Genomic DNA, 17579 nt, shown 5'->3' with positions numbered 1-17579 from the left:
GTTTTTTATACATTTCTTACTAAATTCTTATTTCCATTTCGTTATAGATATAGACGCTTGTGTTTATTTTGCATCTTTAGCTCGTTATTGTTGTTGTGCTTGGTTTTCCTTTCCTTGTACCCAGTAGTTGGCATTTCCTCAGCATTTGATGATTTCAGTACTTCGGACTCCAGTAATTCTTGCGCATCACTAAGGGAAGCACTGTACCCATTTAACAGATGGGGAAATAAGTCTAGCAATCCACAGCGGGGTGGCTTGGGAAATGTTTGCATGGTCAGCTGGAGTCTAATCCCAACTTCTAGGACATCCTTAGTGCATTTAGCACGATTTAATCATTCATTGTTATCTCAGAGAATGTTTGCCAAAATCGAACATTTATGGACATGTAAAAGTTTAATACTTTAAATATATGGAAGTACAAAGTTATTCAGTACAGATAATCAAATATCTATTGATAAAACACCCAAAGACTATTCTAGAAAGTATGAGGAGAAGAGTTAAGATGGAGGAAGACTAGGGGGAGCCTAAGGTTGCCTTGTCCCTCAAACACAGCTAGATAATTATCAAATCATTCTGAACACCCAAGAAATCAGTCTGAGGACCGAGAGAACAAAACCGCAAGTCTGTAAGTAGAAAAGCAGCCGGAAGGTAGGAGGTTCAGAGAGTTGGTCTGAGAGAGCTACCACTGTGGGTACTGCAGCAGGAAAGGAGCCCTGTTTGCAGAGACCACCACAACGGATTATACAGAGCAGAGTGCGATATCTGACAAAGTCTCACGTTTTAGATGTCTGCCACCGCCGGGGTCATGCCTGGCTTAAACATGCTCAGGAGGGTCAGCCGGGTGGACCCAGGAGTGGATAGGGTAGTCTGAGGTTAGCCTGGATTGCGAGAAAAACCGGTGGCATCAACGTGCTTCGCTCTTTGCAGGCACAGGAGCAGGGACTCTGCCTGCAGGCCACGTCAGGGTGCCGGCTCTCTGCTCCACCTCACCATAAACTCTGCACTGCTGTGGGTCCTGCGACCACTTTCCTGGCATGGTCCAGGCAAATGGCAAAAGCATAGTGACACACTCCCCCAGAGGAACAGCATGGTTCCATGCCCCAGGAGTCCCTAAAATTGTGGCGTTATAAAACCCAGTCCCGCCTGGGATAAAACAGGTTGGACACAGGCAGAGGGTAAAGGTAGGGATCTGAGGAAAGCTGGGAACACAAGAGGGGTGACTGGTTGCCCTTCTGTAGGGGCTCCCCGAAGAGTGAGGGGGAGCAAGAACCTTCCGGTCTGGGGCTAGAGAGCACGGCCTGCCATGTTCATCCCACCCATCAACGATGAAACACCTCAGGGGGCAGCACAGTGCAGCCGAGTGGAGAGGAGCGGCTTACACCAAGCCCTGCCCCCTGTGCCCCGCAGTGCGTTTGCACTAGCACAAGCCCATCTGAGAATCAGTGCAACAAGCTCCTGCCCCAGAAGGCCAGTACAAACACCTTGCAGTTACCAAGTCGGCTGATCATAGAGTACAGCAAAGCTTAATTAAGGGGAAATAGGATTTAGCTTTCTTTTAATATTTTTTATATTTATAAAAAATATTAATATAAATATAAATATTATATATAACATATACAAAATAAAAATATATGAAATATTTTATAATATATAATAAATATATAACATACATATATTTATACATAATGAAATATATTTATTATAATAAATAATATATATTTATAATAAATATATATGTAATTTATAAAATATTTAAAATAGTTTATAAAAAATATATAAAATATATATTTATTTTATGTATAAAAATTATATAAAATATATAAATATATTTATATATTATATAATATAAAATGTTATATATGAAATTATTATATATAAAATATATATTATATGTAAGCCTTATATAAAAATATGATATATTTTTATTTTTCAATTTTTTAACTTTTTATCTTTTTAATTTTTAATATGTGTGTGTGTATTTGTGTATATGTGTATGTACATGACTTTCTGTTCTTCAAATTTTTACTTAAATCTAATTATCTAACATACGCTGAAATATTGGTTTGAGGAGTAGAATTCAGTGATTCATCACTTAACATACAATACCCAACGCTCAGCATGAAAAGAGCCCTCCTTAATGCCCATCACCCATTCAGCCCATCCCCCACCCATTCCTCCATCAGCACTCAGTTTGTTCTCTATCTTTAAGAGTCTCTTAAGGTTTGTTTTCCTCTCTCTTTTTTCACTTCTCCCTCCCATATGTTCACCTGTATTGTTTCTTAAATTCCACAGATGAGTGAAACCATATGATATTTGTCTTTCTCTTTTTTCACTTTGCATAATATAACTCCATTCACATCACTGCATATTTATAGTAAGACCTCGTGCTTTTTGATGGCTGATGGCCATTCTTTTTGATGGCTGTATCTATATTCTCTTAGGTATAGATATAGATACACCACATCTTCTCTATCCATTCACCAGTTGGTGGACGTTTTGGGCTCTTTCCCTAGTTTGGCTATTATTGATAATATGGCCAGGGATTTAATCAATACAGATATAAGTAAGATGTCTAAACTAGAACTTAAAACAACAATTTTAAGGATATTAGCTGGGCTTGAAAAAAAGGATAGAAGACTCTAGATAAATCCTTACTGCAGAGATAAAAGAACTAAAATCCAGTCAGGATGAAAGGTAAAATGCTATAACTGAGGTGCAAACCCAAATGGATGCCATAAAACGAGGATAGATGAACCAGAGGAACAAATCAGTCACATAGAAAATAAAATTATGGAAAGTAATAAAGCTCAAAAGAAGAGGAAAAGAAAGGTAATGGATCATCAAGGTAGACTTAAGGAACTTAGCAACTTATTAAAATGCAACAACATTCGTATCTTAGGCATCCCAGAAGATGAGAGAGATAAAAGGACAGGTTTATTTGAGCAAAGTAGAGCTGAAAACTTCCCTAATCTGGGGGAGGATACAGACATCAAAATCCAAGAAGTACAGAGAATTCCTATAAAATTCAACAAAAGTTGGCCATCGCCAAGACATATATCACAGTCAAATTCACAAAATACACAGACAAGGAAACAATCCTGAAGGCAGCAAGGGGGAAAAAAGTCCTTAACCTGTAAGGGAAAACAGATAAGGTTCACAGCAGATCTGTTCACAGAAACTTGGCAAGCCAGAACAGAGCAGAAGGGAATATTCAACATGTCAAATGGGAAAAATATGCAGCCAAGAATACTTTATCCAGCAAGGCTCTAATGTGGAATAGAAGGAGAGACTAAAAGTTTCCCAAACAAAAAGGAGCTCATGACCATTTGACCAGCCCTGCAAGAAATATTAAGGGGGACTCTTTGAGTTGGGGGTGTTGAGAGACCAAAAGCAACAAAGACTAGAAAGGAACAGAGATCATCACCAGAAACACCAACTCTACAGGTAACACAATGGCACTAAATTCGTATCTTTCAATAATCACTCTGAATGTAAATGGACTAAATACTCCAATAAAAAGACACAGGGTATCAGAACAGCTTAAAAAACAAGATATGCTGCTTATAAGAGACTCATTTTAGACCTAAAGACACATACAGATTGAAAGTGAGGGGACAGAGAATCATCTACCATGCTAATGGATGTCAAAAGAAAGCCAGAATGGTCATACTTATTTATATATTCATTTATTTATTTGAGAGAGAGAGTGTGTTCACATGCAGGGGGTGAGGTGGGGGGACAAGGAAAGAGGGAAAAGCAGATTCACTGCTGAGCAGGGAGCCTGACGTGGGGCTTGATCCCTGTACCCTGAGATCATGAACTGACCCAAAGGCAGATGTTTGACTAAGCCACCCAGACAACCCAGACAAACTAAATCTTAAAATGAAGACCATAACAAGAGATGGAAGAAGAGCATTTTATCATAATTAAGGGGTCTACCCATCAAGAAGCTCTAATAATGGTAAGTAAATATTTATGTCCCCCAACTTAGGAGCACCCAAATATATAAATCAATTAATAATAAACATAAAGAAGGACACTTGGGTGGCTCAGTTGGTTAGGCATCCAACTCTTGATTTCAGTTCAGGTCACAATCTCAGGGTTGTGAGATCAAGCCCCACATCAGATTCCATGCCCAGCATGGATTCTCTCTCCCTCCCTTTCCCTCTCCCTCTACTCCTCTCTGCCCTGCTCGTGCATATCTCAAAATATAGCAATAATAATAATAATAATAAACAAGAAAACTGGTAATATAATAATAGTAGGGGACTTCAACACCCCACTTACAGAAATGGACAGATCAGCTAAGCAGAAAAATGAGAAAACAATGGCTTTGACTGACACACTAGACCAGCTGGATTTAAAAGATATATTCAGAACATTTCATCTTAAAGCAACAGAATACACATTCCTTTGAAGTGCACATGGAACATTCTCCAGAATAGATCACATACTGAGTCACAATCAGCCCTAAACAAGCACAAAAAGATCAAGATCATACCATGCATATTTTCAGGCCACAGTGCTATGAAACTTGAAGTGAACCACAAGAAAAAAATTGGGAAGACCACGAATGCATGGAGGTCAAAGAACAACCTACTGAAGACTGAATGAATTAACCAGGAAATGAAAGAAATTTTAAAATACATAGAAGGAAGTGAAAATGAAAATATTACATTCCAAAACCTTTGGGATACATCAAAGGCAGGCCCAAGATGAAGGTATATTGCAATACAGGCCTACCTCAAGAAGCAAGAATCATTGGGACCTCATCAAGGTAAAAAGCAAAGGAAAATCAACAAAACTAAAAGACAGCCTATGGAATAGGAGAAGATATTTGCAAACAATATATCAGATAAAGGTTTAGTATCCAAAATCTATGAAGAATGTATCAAACCCAACACCTGAAAAACAAATAATCCAATCAAGAAATGGGCATAAGATATGAACAGGCATTTCTGCAAAGAAGACAAACAAATAGCCAACAGACACATGAAAAAATGCTCCATATTACTCTGCAACAGGGAAACAAATCAAAAGTACAATGAGATACTACCTCATACCTGTCAGAATGGCTAAAATTAACAAAAGAAACAGCAGGTGTTGGAGAGGATGTGGAGAAAGGGGAATGCTTTTGCACTGTTAGTGGGAATGCAAACTGGTACAGCCACTCGGAAAACAATATGGAGGTTCCTCAAAAGAGCTAAAAATAGAACTACCTCATGACCCAACAATTGATTTACTAGGTATTTATCCAAAGGACACAAAAATACAGACTTGAAGGGGTACATACAGCCCAATGTTTATAGCAGCATTATCAACAATAGCCAAACTATGGAGAGAGCCCAAATGTCCATCAACTGATGACTGGATAAAAAAAATGTACACACACACAGAGACACGGAATATTACCCAGTTATCACAAAGAATGAAATCTTGCCATTCACAATGACATGGATGGAGCTAGAATATATTATGCTAAGTAAGTAAGTCGGAGAAAGACCAATACCATATGATCTCGCTCATATGTGGACTTTAAGAAAGAAAACAGATGAATATATGGGAAAGAGGGGAAGGGTGAGAGAGAGATAAACCCTAAGAGATTCTTAACCATAGAGAACAAACTGAGGGTTCATGGAGGGAGGTGGAGGGGAGGATGGGATAGATGGGTGAAGGGTATTAAGGAGGGCACTTACTGTGATGAGCACTGGGTGTTGTACATAAGTGATAAATCACTGAGTATTGCACTGTATGTTAACTAAGTAAAATTTAAATTTAAAAAAAAAGAAGAGAAACTTAACCCTACACTGAGAGGAGCTAGAAAAGGAAAAGCAAATAAATCCAATAACCAGCAGAAGGGAAATAATAAAGATTAGAGCAAAAATAAACAATTTAGAAACAAACAGCAGACCAATGAAACTAAGAGATGGTTTTTGAAAGAATTAATAAAACTGATAAACCCCCCAGCCAGACTTACCAAAAAGAAAGAGGAAGGTCCCAAATAAACAAAATCATAAATGAAAGAGGAGTGATTGCAACCAACAGCACAGAAATACAAACAACCCTAAGAGAATATTGTGAAAAATTATATGCCAAAAAACTGGCAATCTGAAAGAAGTGAACAAATCCCTAGAAACCTACAAACTATCAAAATGGAAACAGGAAGAAATAGAAAATTTCAACAGACCCATAACCAGCAAAGAAATTGAATCAGTAATCACATCAAATGTGTCTGAGACTTCAGTCATCCCCAAGAGTCTTGCCCGCCGTCTCTTCTCTTGGCCCCACACACTGGAGAGAAGAGAAGCCAGTGGCCAGAAGACCAGCCCCCTCGTGGGCTCCTTCCGCACTGGTATCCTGCTCTCATCCCCCAGTTCTTCTGGGAGAACCACACACCTTCCTCCTCATCCTACAGCCTAGAGTATCACTGTGTGGTGGGGACTCTGGGCCACAGAGAGGTGACATTTTCTTGTGAGCATACTTTCCCCACATTTGAGAAAGAAGAGATGATTCCAGCGTCTCTGGACTTATTTCTGGAACTCTGTTTAAGCGTCCCAGTCAATGAGCTGCAATGCTAAGCACTCCAGGACTGCAGCTCAGCTGAACAAAGCCCTGCACAGAGATGCCCGTCCCCTCCCTCTGCACCCCCTTCCCCCAACACCCTGGTGTGGGCTGGGCCTCCCCAACACACACCCCAGCTTGCTTCCTTTCTCAGGATCTACCCAGGGAATACACCTGTTTCAGAAGCTGTGACGCTTACTAGCAGACACGTGTGTTTGATGTTTCAGACTGTCGTTAACTTAGTCTTTCTTGTTGAATTATATGCCTGTGCTGTGCTCAACTTAAATGCTAAATATTAGAAATATCAAGGTTATTAATCTGCTTTTTTAATTTTTCAAAGAAACAACACAGCCTACCTTTTAAGCATTCAGAATATTTCTTTTAATTAATGCATTTATGCTGCTGCTCTTTTAGCACTAATTTAAACTTCAAACATTTTTTGTCTTCTCATGCACAGGTGCTGCTTTCATGTTCACATGTGTTTCACAGAGTAAGTGACTCCCGCCCCCTCCCCCCTGCCCCAGTAGAGTGAGCAGGGTGCCAGCCGCGTAGCTCTTACTCATTGAAAGTTTCCCAAGATGAACCACTTATTTTATCCATAATCACCACTCGGAGTTAGAAATCTGACTTTAGGCTACAGAATAATTCATTGTTTTGAAAATCATGAATTTTAAGTGACAAAAGAACCACACGTGCTTGTGTAACACAGTGCTGTTACTAACATTCCTCACAGTGAGTGGCCGCCAGCTCCCTGTGTCCTGACTGCATGGTAGCCGTCTATACTGGGCTCATCTGTCTTGACACAAGTGATTTTCAGAAGTTTTTGATGTATGTGCATGCATGTTCTTGTAAAATTTCATTCTGGAACAAGTTTCATGAGGAAGGTGTTAACATCTGATGAAACGTCTTCCCTTCATAATCCAAACCGGACTGTCTCATAATGATGAGCGAAAAGAACACTATAATTACATTAGGAGTAGGAATGTTATTTATAAGTAATTGCTCATAAAATTTTAAGTGAAATGTTCTTCTTCAGGCATGCCTCCAGGCTTTTGAAAAGTTCACAAATAAAAAAACCTGCCCTCTCTGTAGAAAGAACCAGTATCAAACCAGAGTGATTCACGACGGAGCCCGGCTATTCAAAATAAAGTGTGCCACCAGGTAGGAAGGGTCCGTCCCCCTCCCCACAACAGCTGTGGCGCCAGCTGGTGACTCATTCTCAGGGAAGGAGGGGTTTTGCCTCCCTCCTTGGCCACTGCCTCCCCTGGGCCTCCCCCCTGTTTTGAAATACCTGTCAAGGCCATCCTGAGTGAGTCATGTCAAACATCTGTGTTCCAGGATCCAAGCCTGCTGGAGGGGACACGTGGTCAGGAAGTGGTACCAAGACCTGAGGAGAAAGGTACCTCCCACAGATGCCAAGTTGAGGAGAAAATTCTTTGAAGAAAAGGTAAGTCCAGGGCCTTGATTCTCCTGGTACTGTGCCCACCAGTGGTTCACTGGGGTCAGGGAGGCCCACCGAGGCGGTGAAGCCCAGAGACTCACTTCGTTTGCAGGCCTTTTACAGATGCTTGAGAAGCTGCTAAAACCCCATCCCACCTGGATTTCCAACCCAGGCAGTAAAATACTTCTAGGTTTCCTTTTCTAGTTAAATCATAAACATCCTAAAATTGAAAGAAGGTTCAATTCAAAGCAACTTTGGTTTGGCTGTTTCATGACACTTGCTTAAATAATCTCTTCAGAGGAAGGAATGGATAAAGCTTAAGTTTTCACATCCCCTGAGCTGCAGGTTAAAATGTTTTATTTAGAAAAATAGAGCTCCCACTGTGCTACAGTTTTACCAAGTGTCTCATTGGGCCTCATGGGGTCACCAAAATGTGAGTTTCAGAAATAAATAACCTCGGTTTCTACCCTTTCTTTGAATAGCTTTTTAGCTTTTTTTTTTTTAAGATTTTATTTATTTGATGGAGATCACAAGCAGGCCGAGAGACAGGCAGGGGATGGGGGGGAAGCAGGCTCCCCGCTGAGCAGAGAGCCCGATGCGGGGCTTGATCCCAGGAGCCTGAGATCATGATCTGAGCCAAAGGCAGAGCCTTAACCCACTGAGCCACCCGGGTGCCCCAACTTTTTAGCTTTCATGTTTATTTTTGGCTTACCAGTTTTCCACCCTTGTACCCCACAAGGCGGGGTAGAGCAGAGGAGCCAGCTAGCCTGGGTTCCAGCCTCAGCCCGTCCCACCAGCTGGTGGCTCCGGGCACAGCCTCCGGGCTCAGCTGTAACAGGGCAGTCATGACCTGAAGCCCCAGCGCTGCTCTAGGACTAACGCCCAGTAGGCCATGAGATGTGCCGCTCTTCCGTCCGGTGTTGTCCGAGCTCGTCCTCACGGTGACCGCTTCAGATGTGGTCACAGCCCCTGCTGCCGGGGACAGCACTGGATGAGGCTCTGGCGTTCTGACATCACGGTAGCTTTAAATCGCAAAGATGGAACTCACCGTCGCACTTCCCTGCCGCGTCTTTATGGAAGTGTCCCTTACACGTTTATTTAGCTCTTCCTACACCTGCTTTGTGAGCCTGCACTCGCGTTGGGAGTAACGAGTGATGTAGATTACCCTTTACTGTGTAAGGAGATCCCTGGTCCGTTAGCATGCGAGGCCCGAGGGACGGCGGCCCTGTGCCCCGGGGCAGAGGCCGACGTCCACCAGAAGCGTCAGGCTTTCACAGACTCCCCGTCCGGCCTTCTCACCCAAGGTGCGTGTCTCTGTGTGTCGCGTAACCTCGCCAGCTTGTTTGTGCCCTGGCTGGGGGACTTCTCCAGAGAGCCCAGGACTGTGTAGGGATCCTGAAACCAAGTGCATTTAGGCTCGACCCTCAAACGAGATGACACCGAACTGTCCCGGGGCCCTTCCTGATCACTCAAGTAGTTGGTCCAGGCAGTGAGTGCAAAAGAAAATCGGGAACTCGACTGATTATGATGTCATTAAACTCAGATTTAATTAATAAAATACACTTAGCTACCCTCGAGAGAAAGACATTAAATGCGATATAGGAACCAATAACCCTAAAATCCTGAATATCCTGAAGACAAGGAGACGTAACCACTGCTGGAGATGAGCCCGTGCGGCAAGGGCAGCCCGAGTGCAGGGGGAGAAGCCACAGGTGCGGCGCAACTCTGCAGGAGGGGGTCCCCCCCGCGGGCACAGGCATGGGGCGGCTCCGGCAGGGGCAGCATCCACAGCAGCCCGCTGGTTGCCCAAGAGGAGGCAGGGGCAGAGCAGAGGCTATGGAGAGAATCTGCCATTCTACTTGTGAGTAAGAAAAACTCTGTTTTCTGAGCCGTTCGTGTACCTTGTGGCATGAATTGGGGAGCACAGGATATGTGAGGAACAAGGACAGAGTCCTAGTGAAAGCCCCCCTCCCTTAAGAGAAAAGCTTGGCTTTGTTCAGCACCATCCGTTTGACAGAAGCAACAACAGATCGGCTAAACTGCTGCGAACTGCCTGGAAATGTGAGCCTCTGCTCTAAGAGCTTAGAGAGCAGTGGACTGCCCTCCGTCCTCCCCTCCGCTCGGACCTTTGCATCCGGTTTCAAAAAGCCCCCGTCTGTAGGCCAAGACAAGGGATTCAGCCTAGGCGGGGGTCCTCAGTGCCACTCCCCGCGCTGAGGCGGTCTTAGGGCCGTCTGTCCCGTCCTCCCTCTCAAGGGGGGCTCACCCTCCAGGCAGGGAGCGACTCTGTCCATGGTGGGCTGTCATCCTTCTCCTGTGTTTTCCTCGTGCTCGCCTCTCTCCTGGGTCTGACAGGAATTCTGATACATTATTATTATTACTCTTAGTAATTCTAATGTAATACTCTCTTGGCTTTCAAATCAGAAATTATTAATTTTTTTCTCTTACAAAATTTTAATTACAGATGATAGTCATTTTACCTGTGTGTGTAAATTTTTTTCATTTGCATATATCATCTTATTATAATTTTTTAAAATACAGGCTACACTCTGCTTTCACATAAAGCAGAGTTGTGAGACTCAAATGATTATACATCTATACCCAGACACAAACACACAAATATGCACATGCATACAAAGACACACACTGTAATTCAGATCATTCTTCCCCAAAAGTGCTGATTTACTGTCATACTCAATTTGTTGAACAAACAAGCACTTTATAACTGCTTCAGCTATCTGTTAATTAAATCGATAATCCACAGCTCTCTCTGCTACGTTCCTAAATGTTCACTTCAGTTTCTTCATTCCTCACTCTACTCACTTGTCCCATTTGGCCATAAACATTGAAATCTATAAACCCAAACCTCATTTTATTTTTTTAAATCCAGTTGATTAACCTACAGTGTGATATCAGCGTCAGGTACAGAATTGAGCGACTCAGCACTTGCATACAGCAGTGCGCATCAGTGCACATCACCACCAGTGCCCTCTTTAATCCCACCACCTCTGTAACACACCTTCCCTCCACCTCCCCTCCAGTGACCAGCAATTTGTTCTCTAGAGTTAAGAGTCTGTTTCTTGGTTTGTGTCACTCATTTTTTCCCCTTTGCTCATTTGTTTTGTCTTAAATTGCACATGAGTGAGATCATGTGGTATTTGTCCTTTTCTGACGGACTGATTTCACTTGCATAATACACTCTAGCTCCATCCATGTTATTGCAAATGGCAAGGGTTCGTTATTTTTGATGGCTGTGTAGTATTCCACTGTATGTACACACACACCACATCTTCTTTCTCCATTCGTCCGTCGATGGACACTTGGGTTGGCGTCCATAGTTTAGCTATTGTAAATAGTGCTGCACTAAACATAGGGGTGCAAGTATCCCTTTGAATTAGTGTTTTCGTATTTTGGGGTAAATATCCAGGAGTGTGATTACTTCATCATAGGGTCACTGCAGTGTTGACTGTTTCCTGCACTGGGCAGAAGCTTTTTATTTTGATGGGAGTCCCAATAGTTTATCTTTGCTTTTGTTTCTTCAGGAAACCTATCTAGAAAAAGCTGCTATGGCCAACATCAGAGAAATTACTGACTGAATTCTCTTCAAGGATTTCTTGTGGTTTCAAGTCTCATATTTAGGTCTTTAATCCATTTTGAATTTATTCTTATGCATGGTGTAAGAAATGGGCCAGTTTCATTCTTCTGCACTTAGCTGTCCAGTTTTCCCAACACCATTTGTTGAAGAGATGGTCTTTTTCCCACTGGATAGTCTTTCCTGCTTTATTGAAGATTGTTTGACCACATAATTGTGCATTTATTTCTGGGTTTTCTATTCTGTCCTATTGATCTATGTGTCTATTTTTGTGCCAGTACCATCCTGTTTTGAACACTACAGCTTTGCAATACAGCTTGAAGTCTGGAATCACGATGCCTCCAGCTTCACTCTTCTTTTTCAAAATTGCTTTGGCTATTCAGGGTCTTCTGTGGTTCCATACAAATTTTAGGATTGCCAAACCTCATTTTGAGTAAGTAAAGAGAGGGGCAGCTGGGTGGCTCAGTTGGTTAAGCATCTGACTCTTGACTTCAACTCAGGCCATGATCTCAGGGGCCTAAGATCAAACCTCACACTGGGCTCCATGTTGCGAATGGAGCCTGCTTAAGCCTCCCTCTCTCCCTTTCCCTCCGCCCTTCCCCCCAACTCCCACTCTTGCCCTAAATAAATAAATAAATAAATAATGACAGCATTTACTGTCAGATAGTATACGAGTAGTAGGTACTCTTGTCATTGTTTCTGGTTGCCCATATGGGTACACATCTGTCTGCCCTTAACCCTGGGGGTGTGCTCCATGAGCCTCAGTGGATGCCTGAAATTGCAGATGGTACCAAACCCTATATATACTGCATTTTTTCTCTACCTACACACCCAGGATAAAGTTCAGTTTATAAATTAGGCACAGTAAGAAATGAACCACAACAAATAATAAGACAGAACAATTATAAAAATGTAAAACAGCACACTATAATAAAAGTTATATGACTCTGTTTCTCTCTGTCTCTCTCCCTCAATATATCGTCCTGCACCCACCTGCACCCATCCTTCTTGTGATGATGTGAGATGACAAAATGCCCCGTGAGGAGATGAAGGGAGGGAGTGACACAGCATTAGGCTACACCAACCTTCTGACAGTGTGTAAGGGGAGGGTCGTCTGCTCCAGGACCACGGTTCGCAGTGGGTAACCGACACTGTGAAAAGCAAGACTGCAGAGGGGGCAGTCAGCTGTGTGTCTGAGTGTCTATGTGGTCAGAGCCCAGAGGCTATCCTTTCTTAGTCCAGTTCTTAGTCATTTACGGTATGGCTCTTGTAATTTAATGATCTTTTTCCTACCTTTTTCAAACTCTCCTGCTGGCATAGTCTAGAAAATAGACCAGTTAATCTACAATTTTAATGTATAATTTTAGAGAAATCTGAAAATCACTGAACGAAGCTACTGAATGCCACATTACCTAGTACAGATGCATCCAGACCATGTGGACAAATCACACTACCATGAACTACTGGGTAAAAGACGGTGGAGGAACAGGATATTCACAAAGTCTCAAATCATCGACCCACAGATTATGTATAATTTGCAAAGGGTATGAGAAGCCTTTACATCAGAAAGGTCCAACAGACATCTCAACCTAATGATCAAAATTACCAATAACTGCACAAGTTGATACCACATGCTCCTAATGTGCACAGAGTGTACTAGAACAAAACATCACCTTTATACTTTCATGCCAAAAATGCTTAACCTGAACCCAATCAAGAAAGCATGTGATCAAGTAAATCCAAAATGAGGAATATCCTCATAATTTAAAAAAACAAAAACAAAAACAACTAAACAAAAGTAAGAACCTGTTCTTACTGTTCACCTATTAGATTGCAAGAACTGGAAAATGTGATGATAATTTTCTAGTACTGATGAGAAAAAGCGCTAAATGGACATTCTTATAAGACATTGGTAGGACAAAGAATGTACATCCTTCTGGCTGACAGTTCTCTGAGCCATCTCTAGAAGTCACCCTACAGCTATACACGTATGCTGAGACGCATCCATGACTCGTTCACTATTGCAATGATTATAAAAGAGAAAGAACCAGAAACAGCCAGAGTCCGCCACCAAGGAACATCCGCACAGTGATTACTACACAGCCATCGTAAAGACCAAGTTAGATGTATACGTGGGGGTAGTAAAAGATTTCCAAGAAAAGGCAACAAGAAAGAATAATAAGTAGACAAGTATCATGATAGGGTTAAACTATAATAGTAATTACAGCAAACATGATTGAGATGAATTTCCTTATTAAATAACAAACTTGAATTACATTGAAAGTCCACTAATAGCTGCTTATGAGAGAAACATTTGAATCAAATGAAATAAAAATGCCTTATATAAAGGCATGCTCAAAAATAAATGATGCGGGCGCCTGGGTGGCTCAGTGGGTTAAGCCGCTGCCTTCGGCTCAGGTCATGATCTCAGGGTTCTGGGATCGAGTCCCGCATCAGGCTCTCTGCTCATCAGGGAGCCTGCTCCTCTTCTCTCTCTCTCTCTGCCTGCCTCTCTGCCTACTTGTGATCTCTCTCTGTCAAATAAATTAAAAAATAAAATAAAAATAAAAATAAAAAAATAATAATAATAAATAAATGATGCAAATGCAAATAAATAGAAAATCACAGAGCACATGGGTGGCTCAGTTGGTTAAACATCTGCCTTCGGCTCAAGTCAGGATCCCAGGGTCCTGGGATCGAGCCCCACATCAGGGTCCCTGCTTACCATGGAGTCTGCTTCTCCCTCTCCCTCTAGCCTTCCCCTCCACTCATGCTTTCTCTCTCTCTCTCTCAAATAAATAAAATCTTTAAAAAAAAAAAAGGCAAAAGCCGTGAAAAAATAGAAAATCACAATAAAATAAAGGAGTATTAAAACACATCAGGAAATTCAGAGTCTAAGTTACATTCTGTCCTGGCGCTTGTGACAGTGAACACACTAGAGTTCTATGGTGTGTAGCTAACGCTGTATTTAGGGGCCACTAGGATTAAGCACATTTATTATTAAACAAGAAAGATGAAAAATAATGAACTAACCATTTAAGTCAGAAAGCTATTTAAACACTAAAGAACTTTTAAGTGTAGGAAGTAGAAAGTATAAAGATAAAAGAAGTAATTTATTAGGATAAAAGTAAAACCAGTAAGTGAAGCCAATAGCTGGTATTTCAGGAAAGAGAAACTAGAAGTGACTATTTTTTCAGTGATTGGAAAACTACCAAGTACAAGATAAAGTCTCACCAGGGTTAAAAAAGATAAAACAATGTAGACACACAGAATGGAAGGCATAACCACAGATGTGGAAATCGTTTTAAAATGATAAGACTTGTATGCAAATTCATGCTCTTAAATCTGAAATTATTTACCTCCTATCAAAATAGGAAACACAAATATATAAAAATGAGAAAAATTATATTAAATCGTCTCAATCTAAATCTAAACAGCCATTCTTAGTAATGACAGCAATCTCAAGCTAAAGTGACATTTCCTTATCACAGTAAAGACCATATATCAGAAACTAAAAACATATTTTTTAGATACTGAAACCCTAAAGATGCAAAATAGGTTATCTATTATCACACTTTGGCCAATCCTTGCCAATGCAATAATACAAGAAAACAAAATACCATGTGTGTGTGTTTGTATTATATAATATTTAGTACATATGTTATCTATATACATGGATTTTAAATCAATAAAGTCATTTGAAGAGTTACTAGAATTTAGATATTCCAATTCAAGGTAAACATGCAATAATTTTTTCCTATAGAGCAACAAGAATCAGATACAAAGTGCAGTGGAATAGGATCCTTTTGTAATAATTAACACCTAAAAATAAAGGGACGTAAAAACTCTGATCAGGAAAAAAATGTTTTCTGGGGTTGACATTAGCAGCGTGGCCAAATAAAATGTTCCTCACTCATATCCACACCCTCCTCCAGCAACGACAGTCTGGCATCCAACCACAGGTAAGAGCGCCTCTGTGGGAACTGTGGGTTCCAGCACCACCGAGCAAGCGAGTCAGGAGTCTCACCCAACCATGTGTCCAGTAATAGGGACACACACCTCGGTGCCTGTGGACCCTGAGGTGCGCTAGTCCCTCTTGGCCACAGTCTGTGAGCCCCTGGAGAGCACTGCCTCAGACAATCACCCACATCCAAGAGAGACTATGTGAAGTCCAGGTTTCCAAAGGAAACCTCCACAACGCCCTTGGAGAGGGCCAGAAGACTTACACTTTACCCATGTCACCCCTCCACCAAGGAGGCACAGCTCGGGCCCAAGAGAGATCTTCTTGGCCATGATTTCTCCTGCAGGGGAACGTGAGAGCTTGTGAGTGAGCACCCAGCTTCTTGGGCTGTGTGGGACATACCAAAGGGACTCGTCCTTCCATCCAGCATACTGAGCCATGAGCTGTGTGACCGGGGGTGGGAAGAAACTGGAAGAGCAGCAGATAGGACTCCTGAGGGCATGAAAAACACAAGGACCCTACTGACTGTTGCAGCCTCCATCAAGAAGCCCCAGGGGAGGTGCTTCACCTGTGGATCCCCCCACGTGGCCCCAGAGCCATATGTGCCTCACTCACCCACACCCTGTGGCTGGTTCTCTGTGCTCACTCCTGATGGCGATGGCCAGGAAGCACATGCAGAGAGCCAGCCTGCATCTGGGGGCCGGGGGGAGAACACAGACTGGAGCTTCACCATCACCCTAGGGAAAGTCTAAGGGAGGCCATCGGCACCTGGCCTGGCGTGACGCAGAGTCCAGAGAAGGCACACAAGCGTAAGAATTCTGCCATAAGAGGAGCACGACATGGAGCAGGAGTATCCATAGGAGGTCTGAGAAAGCCTCAGAACCCATACGGGGCTGACAGAAAGGACATCTCTCCTGACGCTACTCAGTAAAGACATCGGAGGCCACGGTTACTTTGGTTTGGTGACAGCAACGCTGGACTGAAAAAAACGTGAAAATCAGGACAATATGATACCACCAAAGGGTCTCGGCAGCCTCCTAGTCACCAAGCAAAGACATGGCAAGCTACAGCCTGGTGAAGAATTCGAAACAGGCATTTGAAGAAAGCTCAGGTGCAGGAAAACAAAAAGACACATTTGACGGAATCAGGAAAATAATACGTGAGAAAAGTGACAAGCTCAATAGAAATAACAACAAAGAACCAAAGAAGTCCTGGAGCCTAAGAGCAGAGATGGCATCTCCGTCAGAACGGATCGGGCAGAGGGAAGAACCTGTGAATTAGAAGAAAGGAACTTGGAAATTATCCAGTCAAAGGCAAACAAAGAAAAAAGAATGAACAAGAGTGAAGAAAGCATATGTGACCTTTGTGATACTATCCAAGGAAACAGTCTGTGAATTGGAGTCTCAGAGGAGAGAGGGAGGGGCAGAAAGCTGGTCAAAAGAAATCATGGCTAAGAACGGCCCGAATCAGTGAGAAATTTGGAGAGCAAAGTTTATGGAGCTCGGAGTCACCAAACAAACTCAATTTAAAGAGATCTCCCCCAGGGCGCCTAGGTGGCTCAGTTAAGCGTCTGCCTTCGGCTCAGGTCATGATCCTGGGGTCCTGGGAATGAGCCCTGCTGGCGCCAGCTTCCCTGCTCAGCGAGGAGTCTGCTTCTCCTTCTCCCTCTGCCCCTCCCCCACACGTGTGTACTCTCGCTCTCTCTCAACTAGTAAAATCTTTAAAAAATAGAGATCTTCCCAAAATATATTATAATAAAACTCAAAAACCAAAGAACCTTAAAAGCAGCAAGAGAAAAATATCCCACACTCACGGGGGAACACCCATAGGCATATTTCCCAGCAGAGACGTGGCCAGCCAGGGTAGAGAGGGACAAAGTACTCAGAGTGCTGGAAGGAGAAATTTCAACTGACCACACTCTCTGGCAAAGGTGGGCTTCAGAAGCGAAGGACGAATAAAGGTGTTCCCAGACAAACAGGTCTGAGGAGGCCGTCACCGCTGGGCCTGCCTTACGAGAATGCAAA

The 17579-nt window shown here is 42.5% G+C and overlaps 1 protein-coding gene across 1 annotated transcript in view; it reads left to right on the top strand.

The window, feature by feature from the left end:
- The window catches only part of RNF32 (ring finger protein 32), a 37808-nt gene that overhangs the window by 6502 nt on the left and 13727 nt on the right, over positions 1 to 17579 (top strand). Inside the window, exons 4-6 of the mRNA XM_032305795.1 lie at positions 7019 to 7051; positions 7598 to 7722; positions 7900 to 8008. Of these exons, the coding sequence (XP_032161686.1) occupies positions 7019 to 7051; positions 7598 to 7722; positions 7900 to 8008 (267 nt within the window). The remainder of the gene's footprint in view (positions 1 to 7018; positions 7052 to 7597; positions 7723 to 7899; positions 8009 to 17579) is intronic.

This window comes from Mustela erminea, chromosome 11 (genome assembly GCF_009829155.1).
Source record: "Mustela erminea isolate mMusErm1 chromosome 11, mMusErm1.Pri, whole genome shotgun sequence".
In the NCBI taxonomy this organism is placed as follows: domain Eukaryota; kingdom Metazoa; phylum Chordata; class Mammalia; order Carnivora; family Mustelidae; genus Mustela; species Mustela erminea.
Note: the sequence above shows the minus strand (reverse complement) of the source record. Positions and strands in the feature narration are given on the sequence as shown.